The sequence below is a fragment of the Triplophysa dalaica genome, chromosome 8 (genome assembly GCF_015846415.1).
Source record: "Triplophysa dalaica isolate WHDGS20190420 chromosome 8, ASM1584641v1, whole genome shotgun sequence".
In the NCBI taxonomy this organism is placed as follows: domain Eukaryota; kingdom Metazoa; phylum Chordata; class Actinopteri; order Cypriniformes; family Nemacheilidae; genus Triplophysa; species Triplophysa dalaica.
This window is the reverse complement of record NC_079549.1, coordinates 8,288,322-8,302,638: the sequence shown is the minus strand read 5'-3', so window position 1 is coordinate 8,302,638 and position 14,317 is coordinate 8,288,322. Positions and strand designations below refer to the sequence as shown.

At 43.5% G+C, this 14,317-nt stretch overlaps 1 protein-coding gene across 5 annotated transcripts in view; it reads right to left on the bottom strand.

Annotated features, from left to right (window-relative positions):
• LOC130427264 (uncharacterized) overlaps positions 1-14,317 on the bottom strand; it is a 117,259-nt gene that overhangs the window by 61,853 nt on the left and 41,089 nt on the right. For all 5 annotated transcript variants that reach the window (XR_008907294.1, XM_056754574.1, XM_056754576.1 and 2 more), the window contains exons 15-17: positions 12,189-12,256; positions 11,570-11,659; positions 11,310-11,444 (exon numbers count right to left, since the gene is read on the bottom strand). Coding sequence is in view for 4 of the 5 variants with exons in the window: in XM_056754574.1 (XP_056610552.1) it covers positions 11,310-11,444; positions 11,570-11,659; positions 12,189-12,256 (293 nt within the window). In the remaining variant the exon portion in view is untranslated. The remainder of the gene's footprint in view (positions 1-11,309; positions 11,445-11,569; positions 11,660-12,188; positions 12,257-14,317) is intronic.

Genomic DNA, 14,317 nt, shown 5'->3' with positions numbered 1-14,317 from the left:
GAGATGAAATCGTGTGGTCCCCAAAACCCGACACCCTCCGGCCCCTGGCTGTGCCTAGAAATTCTGTCCATAAAAATTATGAACAGAACCGGCGACAAAGGGCAGCCCTGCCGGAGTCCAACCCGCACCGGGAACAAGTCTGACTTACTGCCGGCAATGCGAACCAAGCTCCTGCTCCGGTCGTAAAGGGAACGGATACCCATTAGCAAAGGGTCTCGAATCCCATACTCCCAGAGCACCCTCCACATGATGCCGCGAGGGACACAGTTGAATGCCTCCTCCAAATCCATAAAGCACATGTGGATTGGTTGGGCAAACTCCCATGAACCCTCCAGTACCATGGAGAGGGTATAGAGCTGGTCCAGTGTTCCCCGACCGGGACGAAAACCACACTGTTCCTCCTGAATTCGAGGTTCTACCATTGGCCGGATTCTCCTATCCAGTAGCATGGCATAGACTTTGCCGGGGAGGCTGAGAAGTGTGATCCCCGATAGTTGGAGCACACCCTCCGGTCCCCCTTCTTAAAAAGAGGGACCACCACCCCGGTCTGCCAGTCCAAAGGCACTGTCCCCGACCGCCATGCGATGCTGCAGAGGCGTGTCAGCCAAGACAGCCCCACAACATCCAGAGACTTGAGGTACTCAGGGCAGATATCATCCACCCCCGGTGCCCTGCCACCGAGGTGTTTGTTGACTACCTCAGTGACTTCACCCCGGGTGATGGATGAGTCCGCCTCCGAGCCCTCAGTCTCTGCTTCCTCAATGGAGGACTTGACGGCGGGATTGAGGAGATCCTCGAAGTATTCCTTCCACCGCCCGATGATATCCCCAGTCGAGGTCAACAGCTGCCCACCTCCACTGTAAACAGGATTGGTAGGGTACTGCTTCCCCCTCCTGAGGCGCCGGACGGTTTGCTAGAATCTTTTCAAGCCCAACCGATAGTCCTTCTCAATGGCCTCACCGAATTCCTCCCAGGCCCGAGTTTTTGCCTCCACAACCACCCGGGCTGCAATCCGCTTGGCCTGTCGGTACCCGGTGCCCTGCAGGCCTATTACAAAAACTGCAACTGGTTCAAAACGCGGCAGCTTGTGTTCTTACATTTACAAAAAAGTATGAGCATATAACCCCGGTTCTGTCAACCTTGCACTGGTTACCTATAAAGCATCACATTAACTTCAAGATCTTGCTTATTACCTATAAAGCCCTACATGGTATAGCGCCACAGTATTTGAATGAACTTCTGTTGTATTACTATCCTCCACGTGCATTACGCTGTCAGGCGTCCTGTCAGTTGGTAATACCTAGAATATCAAAATCAAGTGCAGGTGGTAGATCCTTTTCTTATCTAGCGCCTAAACTTTGGAATATTCTTCCCTGCACTGTCCAGGAGGCAGACACACTCTGTCAGTTTAAATCTAGACTAAAGAAGCATTTTTTTAATCTTGCATACACTACACTTCCCTAATATTAATCCTCAAAAGGATTTAGGCTGCATTATTTAGATTAATCGGAACCAGGAACACATCCAACAACAAATGATGTACTTGTTGCATCAAAGAGTGCAAAACAGTACTCTACTCTCAGCCAGTCTTGTCTTTTTGTTCCAAGGTTACAGCAGGATGCAGTTCATGCCCAGACCTGATGGCAGAGCTGAGAATGGGAACGGGTGACCTGACAAGAGCTGAGATGATAGAGCTGGATAAAGGACGCGGCAACTTGACACGATTTTTCTACAACACTTCAAATGCTATTAGATTGTTAATGATAATTTTAAATCTATAATTTACCTTATAAGTAAGTTTATTTATTTTTTACTTAGCCTTGTTGTGCAAGCACTGTTGAGCTTGTGCAGAGGCAGCAGCTTTTGCCAGAGGGGGAATCCCCTGGTTGGGCCTGGGTTCTCCTGAGGTTTTTTTTTTCTCGATTGGAGTTTTGGGTTCCTCGCCACCATTTGCATATTGTTTTGCACTATTTGCCTGGCTGGGGGGCTGCTTTAGAATTTAGAAGTTAGACATAATAAATATTGCATTTAAGAATTTATAGTCTGTTTAATATTTGACCTGTGGTTCTCTCTCCTTTATCTCAAATGTGTGCTTTCACTGTGCATGTGTGCGGGTGTGTTTGCTTGTGTGCGTCTATGTCAATGTGTGTAAGTATGTATGCATATTGTGTGTGTGGAGCATTTGTATGTCTGTCTTTTGTTGTTTTCACCTTTTTCCTGTTTTTTACAGGTATATGCCTTTAGTTGTTTTTCTTGTATTCAATGTGTCTCATTGTACAGCTGCTTTAACAATGAAAATTGTAAAAAGCGCTATATAAATAAAGTTGAGTTGAGTATTTAGATGACATTATTGTCTATGCTGAGAATCCTGAGGTACATGAGAAACGACTTCAAGCTGTGCTACAGCGTCTTCAAAACTGTGGTTTGAAGCTTAATGTGGCAAAGTGCCACTTCAGGAAATCCGAGCTACTTTTTCTTGGCCATGTTATTTCTGCTTCTGGATTGCATCCAAACCCGGATCACGTTCTAGCTATACAGCAGGCGCCTTCTCCCCATGATGCACAGTCCTTGCATTCTTTCCTCGGACTGGCAGACTGGTATTCAAAATTCATTCCCAATTTTCCAACATTGGTGGAACCTCTCCATGCACTACTTCGAAAGTCAGCCGAGTTTTGCTGGACTAAGGAGGACCAGGAAAATTTCAGTCGTCTGAAATAACAGATCACTACTAGCCCAGCATTTGCATTGTTTGACCCATCCTTACCGACGACAGTAACTACGGACGTTTCGGATTACGGCATAAGTGCTGTACTAACCCAGTGTCATGGCACTACTGAAAGAACAGTCGATTTTGCTTCTCGAACACTGTCGGACTGCGAAAGAAAGTACTCTGTGACAGAGAAAGAGGCCCTGGCATGTGTTTGGGCCACCGAAAAAAGGCGAACTTACCTATGGGGCCGCCATTTCACTCTTTGCACTAATCACAGCCCCTTGACTATGTTGCTTTCCACAAAGTGTTTTGGACACGCAGGCATGATTGCTCGATGGTCTGCACGCCATCTTTGCTTTAATTACACCATGAGATACAAGCCTGGCCGAGACAACGTGGCTGCTGATTGTTTGTCCAGACTTCGGCTCCCATCCTCTGATCACATTTAAGAACAAGAGCCAGAGATGGTGGCAGTCCTGTCACCTGAATTCGCAGCCGTTTCTGTGGAGGAGCTTAAGTCTACATGTGACGTCTGTCCTTTTCTTCAACAGGGTAAAGCTTGTATTGACAAGGGGTGGCCTCACAGCACGAAAGACGCAGTCATTGCTCCTTATTATCGTCTTCGGAATGAGTTGTCTGTACATGATGGGTACATAATTCGTGGCAAACATCGAGTGATCGTTCCAGAACCATTGCAGCCAAAGTTCGTCCAGTTGGCACATGCCACTCATCAAGGGATGGTGCGCACAAAGCAAAGGTTAAGAGATTTGTATTGGTGGCCTGGCATGGACTGTAAAGTGGAAAATGCCATCAAATCTTGTTCCACCTGCCTCCAGCATGATAAAACTGCTAATATACATGTAGTACCACTCTGTCCTGTGCCTACTCCAACAAAAAGACCAAGATGGCGGCGCGTGAACATCGCGAGGCTCAGCGTCTCTCCAGTTTTAGCAATTATATAGTGTTTTTCTTGCTCATCTCGGGCCTGTTCGTTAAGAACAGTTGTGCATTCACAACGTACACCCGGCATGAGCTTTTGGATATCGGTTTGCGCATTCCCGGAAGTTATATCAGCAACATTCAACTCGTCCCTGAGATCGTCAAAACCTCCGATGCTACGCACCCCACACGGCCCGGCGGAAGTGCTCGCCGGCGGCGTCGAGATCGTAAACAGAGGCGGGGAAAACGCGGAGGGCTAAGAGCTAAGCTAACGCTAACACCACACCGGCTCTCTTTACCCAGCATTTTCCTTGCTAATGTACGATCATTAGTGAACAAAATGGATGAGATTCGACTCCGCATCATCAACAACAAAAGACTTTTGAACTGCAATGTCATAATCTTCACGGAAACATGGCTACACAGCGGCATACCGGACAACGCTATTGAGTTAGCGGGCTACAACACACACCGCGCAGATAGAACGGCAGAGGAATCCGGTAAGACAAGAGGAGGTGGACTGTGCATTTATGTCAATAAAGCTTGGTGCACGAACTCTGTTATTGTCGGGAGACACTGCTCGGCTAACCTTGAGTTTCTCATGGTTAAATGTAGACCGTTTTATCTGCCACGGGAATTCACTTCAACCATTATAACGGCAGCTTATATTCCACCGGATGCTGATGCCAAGCTTGCTATGAAAGAACTACATGCAGCCATCAGTAAACAACAGACTGCTCACCCGGAGGCTGCATTTATTGTTGCGGGAGATTTTAATCACTCAAACTTAAAGACAGTGCTCCCTAAATTTCACCAGCATGTTTCCTGCCACACAAGAGGAAACAAAACTTTAGACCATGTCTATACAAACATGGCTGAAGCTTACACCGCAACCCCCCTCCCCCACCTAGGTCAATCTGATCACCTCTCTTTGTTGCTCACCCCCAAGTATTCACCTCTCATTAATCGTGTGAAGCCATCAATGAAGACCATCAAGGTGTGGCCTGCGGGGGCAGACTTCACACTCCAGGAAAGGTTTCTACACACAGACTGGAGTATGTTTGCTTCTCAGGCCACCAGTGGCTCTCACACGGACATTGACAGCTACACCTCCTCTGTATTGGACTACATCAATACCACCATTGATAGTGTCACAACTCAAAAGCAGATCACCATATACCCTAATCAGAAGCCATGGATGAACAAGGAAGTGCGCCTCCTGTTGAAAGCACGCAACACCGCCTTCAGATCAGGTGATGCACAGGCCTATAGTACTTCCAGGGCAAATCTGAAGAGGGGCATCAAAAAGGCCAAGCACTGCTACAAGTTGAAGCTAGAGGAGCATTTTACCAATTCTGACCCTCGACGCATGTGGCAGGGCATCCAGGCCATTAGTGACTATAAACCCAACCACTCCATCCCCATAACCACAGATGCTGCCTTTCTGAACGAGCTTAATGACTTTTATGCACGCTTTGAGAGAGACAATAAGGAACCCGCCACCAGGCTCACACCTTCCACCGACCACCCAATCATCACAGTAAATTCCACAGATGTTTTCACTGCACTAAGCCGGATAAATGCGCGCAAGGCTGCTGGCCCTGACGGCATCCCTGGTCGCGTACTCAGGGCATGTGCGGAGCAGCTCGCTGGGGTCTTCACGGACATCTTCAACCTGTCCCTCGCCCAAGCAGTGGTTCCAGCATGTTTCAAATCCACCTCCATTGTGCCCATTCCAAAACATTCCAGCCCGACATGCCTGAACGACTACCGCCCTGTAGCACTCACACCCATTGTTATGAAGTGCTTTGAGCGGCTGGTCCTGTCACACCTAAAAGACTCTTTACCATCCACACTGGATCCATACCAATTTGCCTACCGTAGCAATAGGAGCACAGATGATGCAGTGTCCATGGCGCTGCACTCCGTGCTCACACACCTGGACAATAAGGACACTTATGCACGCATGCTGTTTGTAGACTTCAGCTCTGCATTCAATACCGTCATCCCTTCCAAGCTAATCATCAAACTTGGAAACCTAGGCATTAACAATACAACCTGCAACTGGATTATGGATTTCCTGACGAACAGGCCTCAGCTTGTTAGGTTAGGCAACATCTGCTCCACCACAACCACCCTCAACACTGGTGTACCACAGGGCTGCGTACTGAGCCCCTTTCTCTACTCCCTTTTCACACTCGACTGCAGGCCTGTGAATGGATCTAACTCCCTCATCAAGTTTGCAGACGATACAACAGTGATTGGTCTCATCAGCAACAACGATGAGACTGCTTACAGGGAGGAGGTACGGCACCTGGCCACATGGTGCTCAAACAACAACCTGCTCCTTAACACTTCAAAGACAAAGGAGATCATCGTGGACTTCAGGAAGGCGAAAGGAGGCACACACGACCCCATCCACATTAACGGGACGGCTGTTGAACGTGTTTCCAGTTTTAAGTTCCTGGGGACCCACATTTCGGAGGACCTTTCCTGGACCACCAACACCTCATGCCTGGTCAAGAAGGCTCACCAGCGTCTCTTCTTTCTGAGGACACTGAAGAAGAACCAACTGTCTTCAACTATCCTGGTGAACTTCTATCGCTGCACGATAGAGAGCATCCTGACCAACTGTGTCACAGTCTGGTACGGGAACTGTTCTGTTGCTGAGCGCAAGGCACTGCAGCGGGTGGTGAAAACAGCCCAGCGCATCACAGGAACTACACTCCCTTCCATTGAGGACATCCAGAAGAAACGCTGTCTGCGTCGAGCTCGCAGCATTCTCAAGGACTCCTCTCACCCCGCTCATAGACTGTTTACTCTCCTGCCTTCCGGTAGGCGCTTCAGGTGCCTCCGGGCAAGAACCAGCAGAGTAGGAAACAGCTTTTTTCCCAGAGCTGTTTCATTATTGAACTCTGCTCCCCACTGATTTCACTACCTCTCATAACTTTAACTTAATGCTGCTATTACAATGTTTACATTGCACTACAGGGCTGCCATGCATGACGGAACTGTACACACCAGTACTTCATGTATCTGCTCTACCGGACTGTTTACACGCATCATTTGCACTCTATACTGCTCACTTGCACACCAGGAACATTACACTGAATGCTCATTTGCACTAATGGACTACTTTCATAACTGCATTAACTCATCTACTGCACTGTAACTTTAATAACTGCACTAACTCACCTACTGCACTGTAACTCATCTATTGCATCTATCGCATAACTAACTGCATCTACTCATCTATTGCACTATAACTTCAATAACTGCATTAACTCATCTACTGCACTGTGACTGTATATCTGCATCTACTCATGTATTGCACCGTACCTTTAATAACCACATTAACTCATCTACTGCACTGTAACTTTAATAACTGCATTAACTCATCTACTGCACTGTAACTGTATATCTGCATCTACTCATGTATTGCACAGTACCTTTAATAACCACATTAACTCATCTACTGCACTGTAACTTTAATAGCTAATGTCTGTAACTAATGCACACTCAAGTCACTTGCACTATTGTATAGTCTATATTGTTATCTGTTCATAACCTCCTGTACATTAATGTTCACAGTATATAGCCTTCTGTATATATTGTTCATAGTACATACCGATTGTCATATTTTCATAGTACATGCCCATCGTAAATTATTTTCCTAATATTGTATTCTGTATTTATTCACACTGTATATCTGCACTTGCTAATTGCACTTCTGGTTAGACCTAAACTACATTTCGTTACACTGTACCTGTATATGTGTAATGACAATAAAGTTGAATCTAAAAAAAACAGCGTGGGAAAAGCTGGCCATTGATGTGGTTGGACCCTTGAATAATGCTCCTTAAGTATGTCATTTTGCTATGACTCTCATTGACTACTACAGCAAATGGCCGGAGATTTCGTTCGCGCCTGACATTACATCTGCAACTCTTGAGAATTTCTTGTCTGTGGTATTCAGCCAGGAAGGTAAATCCTCTTGAACTCGTAACTGACAATGATTCGCAATTCATTTCTGTTGAGTTTGAAGTGTCCTTGCAGACAGAGATATTACGCACTGCCGTAGCTCTATCTACTACCCACAAGCGAATGGTGAGATAGAACGTTTCAACCGAGTGTTTAAAGACTGTCTACAGACTGCTAGCATTGAAGGTAAAGAGTGGAAAACTTTTGTGACAGAGTTTCTACATACATACCGGGCAACATCACATGCTGTGACAAAACTGTCCCCTGCTGAGCTCCTACATGGTCGACAGATTAAGACAAAATTGCATGTCAGAGACGCAGCGCACAATCTCCACGGATTTAAGTCGGTTTATTTGTGCGTATCAGAAGGCCTGGAATCATCAAGAAAGGACATTCCAAGTTTACTGAGCCCCTTAAGGTTGTGGGTCAAAAAGGCCCTGCAACATTCCTCCTTTCGGATGGAAAAGTTTGCAATGCTATTCACCTGGCACTGGTTTCCTCCTGTGTTCCCACATCTGAGATGGGTTCTCCGGTTGAAGACTCTTTCAAGCCTCTGGAAGCACTTCAGGCATCTCAGCTGTTGTCTCTTCCCCTAGTTCCACACGTCCACATAGAGTGTGTCGTGCTCCAATGTTACGTAAAGAGATATTTGTCATAAGTTAACAGGGGAGGGAGGTCCAGGGGTTGAAAAAAACCCATATATTTATATGTTTGTTCATCTTTACCTTAGAATGGAACTTTGCTAAACATTTAAGTTAAAAGAGAAAAGTAAAAACACTGGTAAGTTGGAAAATTCAGGTTCAATTATATGCTTGTTGTTGACATCATATAACTGTTGTTTCTTGTGGTCTGTGCTGTTTAGTTAAAGTATAATACAAATATTTCTTCCACAAAAAGAGATTATGTGGTAAATTGAAATACACGCATAAACAGTAGTTGTCTCTAACCATCCTTTTAAGCAAGAATGAGAAAGAAGAAAGGAAGATGGAAGATGGAATAAAGTAGTAAACCTGATATTGGTGATCTTGAAGTTCGTTTTCTGACAATACACAACACCCTCCAACACCCTACATGAGGTTGTCGAACACCCAGCAGAAAGATAAATCGGTGCAATGCTTGTACAAACACATACATTACTAGCAGCACATTTATACGCCTCTCTAACATGAATGTAGCCTATACCGGATGAACTGCCTTGAGTAATAGAGAATGCCATTTTGTATTCACGCTCGCTGTAATCACTGTTTGGATTTCCCAATGTTTCAGAACAGCTAAAAGTAATTGCCTTTATTCGTGTTCTACCAAAAAAGAAAGATTACTCTTTTAATTTCTTCGACTCTCCAAGGTGTTTTAGTGGAAGTTTTTTTTTCACACGTGATGTGGCGAAGACTCAGCTGTCGCTTTTTCTTTTTCTTTGCCTTTCTTTTACTTTTGATTATGTTTGATTAAATGTTTAACTGTTTGCCGGTTCCCGCCTCCTTCCTTCCCAACTTTGAATCTTTTTACAAAGATGTTATAATTTGGACTGGTATCTTGTAAAGTTACTTACAGGTCATAAGATGCAAATTACCTGTAAAGTGGACAAAGAATCTCTTCCCCCACTCAACCCTGATTGGCCGACTCAAACTCTGAGGGCATGCCCTTCATGAAGTTAAATGTCGACCGGGACACAGTTTATTTTCTGCTTCTCCCTTGCTCTCTTCCTGAATCAGTCCGTTTTACACTTCATCAAGTCACATCGTTGGAGCTTTCCTCTCACCTCCCCCTTTCGGGTAATTCTTCCCTAACCGGAGAAGGAACCATGGACTCTGCTGCCACGCACACCTCGACGAGCCACGCGGCCGGTCATGAGGGCCGAGACTCGCGACTTTCAGCAGGGCACGCAACTTTCAGCAGGACCGCAACTTTCAGTAGGACCACATTCTGAAATCATCTGAACATTTCCATCACTCCAAGCGCATACAACTACATCCAGCACAGAGCTTTGCAAGTATTCCGTTTCTATAGAATAGCTGCGTTAAGTCTGTGCCTCTTTGTTAAAGATGATTTTAATGATGTTCAGAAATCGTTGCCATGCCATGCTCTTGCTCTCTCTCTCTCTATGTCTCTCCACGCTCCCTAGCGCATTTGTGTTTCATGTATTTGTTTGTGTGTATGCGATCGTCATTTTGTTTAGCATATAGAGTAGTGTTTAATAAACAAACTATCTATTAATTTGTGATGGGATGTGCTCACGATCACAAACTTGGTCACTTAATCTGTGTTTCGATCTATGCTACCTTTGCTCTAGATCATGTTTGGTAAAGTAACGTTACTTATGGCCATGAGATAACAAAGTTTATAATATCATTAATGCATTCGCTGGACGAATGCATACAAATATTGTTATACTTGATATTACCAATCAGACACCTTAAAATATGTATATTTTAAAAACAATTATTATACTTATTTTCCTTTGAGCTAAACTAATTCCTTAACTGAAATTGATGTTTTAAATAACTAATTTCATGGATGTGATCTTGATAGATCTGGTGGAGAATCAAATTTGGTGAGCTAAACTCATCCTTATTTTAACATACAGCTAAAATCGGTACAATGGTGTTTATAGGCCAAGCAAGATCATTCTAATATCTAATATCTAATAAATAAATAAATAGATGCAGTCTCCCGGTGAGCAAGCCAACACTGCCCTGCCGTGGCGAGGAACCCAAACTCCAAAGATGAATAATGGAGGAAAAAAAACTCTCTTCGACCAATCAACCAATCACGTTTCGTTCTGTGTTGTGTCATGTTTAGAGATGTTGAAATGTCACCGCAGTAACAGACCGATGTACATTCACGAACGTGTCAAAAGTTAACACACAACAATGATTATAAGTTTATGCCGTGATGAACCTTGCAAAATTTTATGTATTGCATTTAGTCGATCGTGATGAATTCTTATAGCAATCGTTGTAAACACTACTGCTTACTTCTTAGATCAGAAGGCTTTGTTGTTTCCAAGTGTACCGTTAAAAAACCTGACACACATGTCTCCCGGAAATCCTGTGAAATTCAACCAATTAGATGACGACTTTGAACGTTATAAAGTTTTTCCAGAAAAGTGTGCCTTATGCATCAGACTTGTAGCCAACGGTCTGTGGGGGGGACGTCTGACGCTGAGACTAGGATATTTGGTGCAAACTTGCAAATGTCCCCAAAGACTAGCTGAACACCCCCCTTTCAAAAATCTTGCTTCCATCGACATTTTCTGAAGGTCTCCGCTGAACTAAGATGTTGTCGCACTTCTGCTTCTTTGCTCAAGGAGAACTTATTTATTGATAATGCTTTGTAGAACAGTTTGTCTGTTTAGGGCTACTTTGTAGAAACAACATTGCAAAATCCATGTAAGAGTACCCGCAGTGTATGTAGAGAGAAATGGCTCATACTTAGGTAATTAAAACAAAACACTTCATTATGTAAGGGTTTCATGCACCTGAAGACATAGTTATGTATATTATATTGAATTCCTGTTAATGGATCCTTCAAAAAATTACACATTTGAGTTATGCTTTAAAGCATTTTCGTATTCGCATTATTTAGCAACGTATTGTATTTTAGATTTTTCTTCAATATTGCAAAGCCCTATATAAAAATGTTGGTTTAATTGACTAGTTAGTTAAGGATGTAGACTCACCTGTGCCTTTTCACTGATTTCATTGTGAAAGCCTAAATAATCGCCTTCCTCCTCCAGAAACCCCAGCTCTTCATCATTTTCCTCATCTTCCTGCTCCTCCTCCTCTACCTCCTCAGCATTAGTCTTTGTAAACATCTACAGTAAAGAGGACCTCAAAAAAATTGTTTGTTATTGTCATAAAATCATCAAAGGGTTTGGGCTCGTAATATTAGCATGTACTATAAGCATATACTACACAGAAAAAGAAAATAAAGACTTGCCTGTGTCTTTACAGTCTCAGTGTGTGATCTTAGATGATTCTTCCCTCTCTTGGCATTAGGTTGCACTGTATGTTTATTGGCCATAAACACCTACAGAAAACATCACCACACAGGGTTCATTGATCATCAAGACTTTCTTGCTACATAAGTTGAAGTTATGTTATAAACCCTAAGGAAAATTACTTTAATTACTTCGGGCTGTAGAGTTATTTAATTTCTGCAATTGCTTTGCACAATGTTAAACATTTTGGGAAGGAAAACATTAAGTAACAAAAAAACAATTAATGGTATCCACAAAAAAAAGTAATTGTTACAATAAGTACAAGTGGAATATTTATTGAAGAGGGAAGCATGCTTGCCTTTGTCAGTACAGCACAAGACATTGTCAAAACTACAACAATTAGAAAGACATAGCTGCTGGCTGGAATTCATAGAGAATTATCTGATTTTGGGTTAAAGTGGTGGTGTGCACCGTAATCTAGTTCCATTTAATTCCTGTCTTTGAGTCTCTTAAAAAATATTTCAAACTAGATTCAAAGTTTTCTTCGCACACAGTGGATATAGTGCGAGGGTGCGTGCTCCAGGTGGAATGAAGAAGTTTGCCTAAAAAGGGACATACCTCTTGACGAGAGTCAAGCTGTTCCTTGTTAGTAGTAGTTGCTTCAGTATTGTGTGTGATGACGTCCCCTGCGGAACAGAACAATATTTATATTTTTTAAATATGTTGTGGATGTTTATACTGCCTTTCTATATTACTTTTATTAAGACCAAAAGGAAATGAACAAATGGCCAAAACTGGCCATTGGCACCAATTGACTTCCATTTCGTCATTTCATGGATTCAAGACGAGTAAGACATTTCGTATATTTTCTTTTCGCATAAGTTTTGCAAAATTTGAATGACATAAGGGTAAATTATTTCATAAACTGTCTCAAAGATTTATTTTATGATGAATTTCTATTATGAAAATACAACAATAAAATGGCATTCATATGTTGATTTGCCTGAAAACAGTGTTTTCACTGCTACAACACTGGCTACAGAGTCAGGTCCCATGGAGAGGCGTATGGTGATCAGGCCTCTCTGCCGACCCACCCTAACCCCTTGGTCTTTTTCTGTAGATGGGGGTTCCCCTTGGGCAGGTTGCAAGATGCCTCCCTGCAGGGGTTGGGGTGCCGTGTGCAACGGGCACACAGTGTCGGGGCGATGGACGGGCCCCCGTCTGCAATGGCATATCAACTTACTAGAGTTGTTGACTGAAATGGATTAGCTCTGAGAAGAGGATTATTGTTGTTTCATTCTCGATTTCTTCTTTACATCTCTACTGCTGGTAGAAGCTCTATCTGTAATGAAGCCCCCCCCCCCCCAGCATTACACACCCCAGAATGCGTTGGGGCAACTCTGCACCGTCCATACTATTTTCAGTGAACAACTTGTTAGCACGTTGTCAGTGTCGAGATAGACGGGCATAAAACTTCCCAGAATATGCCCAAGGACACATGTATCAGCGTTTGGTGTCAGTTTAACGTATAGAGCTGTCTGCAGCACTAGTATCTGTTAATGGATGATTTAAAAGCAATAATTTACACGTCTGGCCATACTGTAGCTCTGACATGTCTAAGAGTACTTTTCATCTCATTAAGATCTTTGCATAAGCAATGCTTCGAAAGGATTTACAAGAGCTCTGGAAAACAATGACTGAAATAGATAATTTTGTAATGTAGTAAAATGCCAGGACACTGGGTTTAGTGACTTCTTGTGAGAGTTCTTGTGGCTGTAGGTCCTGAGAACCATTTGCTCAAAAACTCTTCATTTAGAAAGAATCTCATTTAAGAGAGGCTCAAATAGAAGGAAAAAAGCTAAAGGATGTGGAAGTTATTTTTTGCTGGGCTGAGAAGGATCGTTGGGTGTTGAGTTTATGGCCAGTGACAGGATAAAGGAAACAGAGCAGCTCCAGAGGTCAACTTGAGATAACACATCCTCTGTCAGTCACACAAACTCCTGGGCTGAGATTAGGCCTCAGCCTGAGGGGCAATTGGGTTTCTCTGTCCGGGATACCTCACTGCTGCATCCACTAGCAGATGTGAAGCAGCCAGAAGAACACTGGGTGGGGGGAAGTGTGTGGTATTTAAATGCATGTTTGCCCGTATGTGTGAACGATTGCTTCTATAAAATTCCTAGTTTGGTGGACATTTTGTAAGTGAACCCAATGCTTAGCCCATACCAGAATGTTAACAACTACAGCTGCAATAGCAAACATTGAACCAAGACGCAGACAGCTAAATAACCAAAAATACTTTTATCAAATGTAAACTCAAAACAATAATATATCGGCTGCTTCAACTGCGCACGCAAACAAAGGGTAAGTTGCGATCTTTTATACTCCGAGTGTTAGGTGATGATTGGTTAATGGTCTATACGTAGTAAGTAATGTGAGATTGAGTCTTCCCGGCAGAACTTGCGCTGAAGCTTACATTTCTACCAGAAAGACTCAAGAGATGAGAATACTTGACAAAAAACATTTATTAGACAAATGATCAGCGACAAGGTGCGAATATGGTCAAATTATATAGTTCTTTGGCCGTCCATAGCTCGCATCCAGAGGTTAAATAATTCCTCGCCTTCCTGCCTGATGATGAAGGCAGGGGCGTAGCCCACCCCTAAGATTGTGGAGGACTTTGCCTCTGGAGCAGGGCCTACCCCCAAAGATTTGAAGGAAGATATTTTTTTTTAACCAACCAGTTGAAG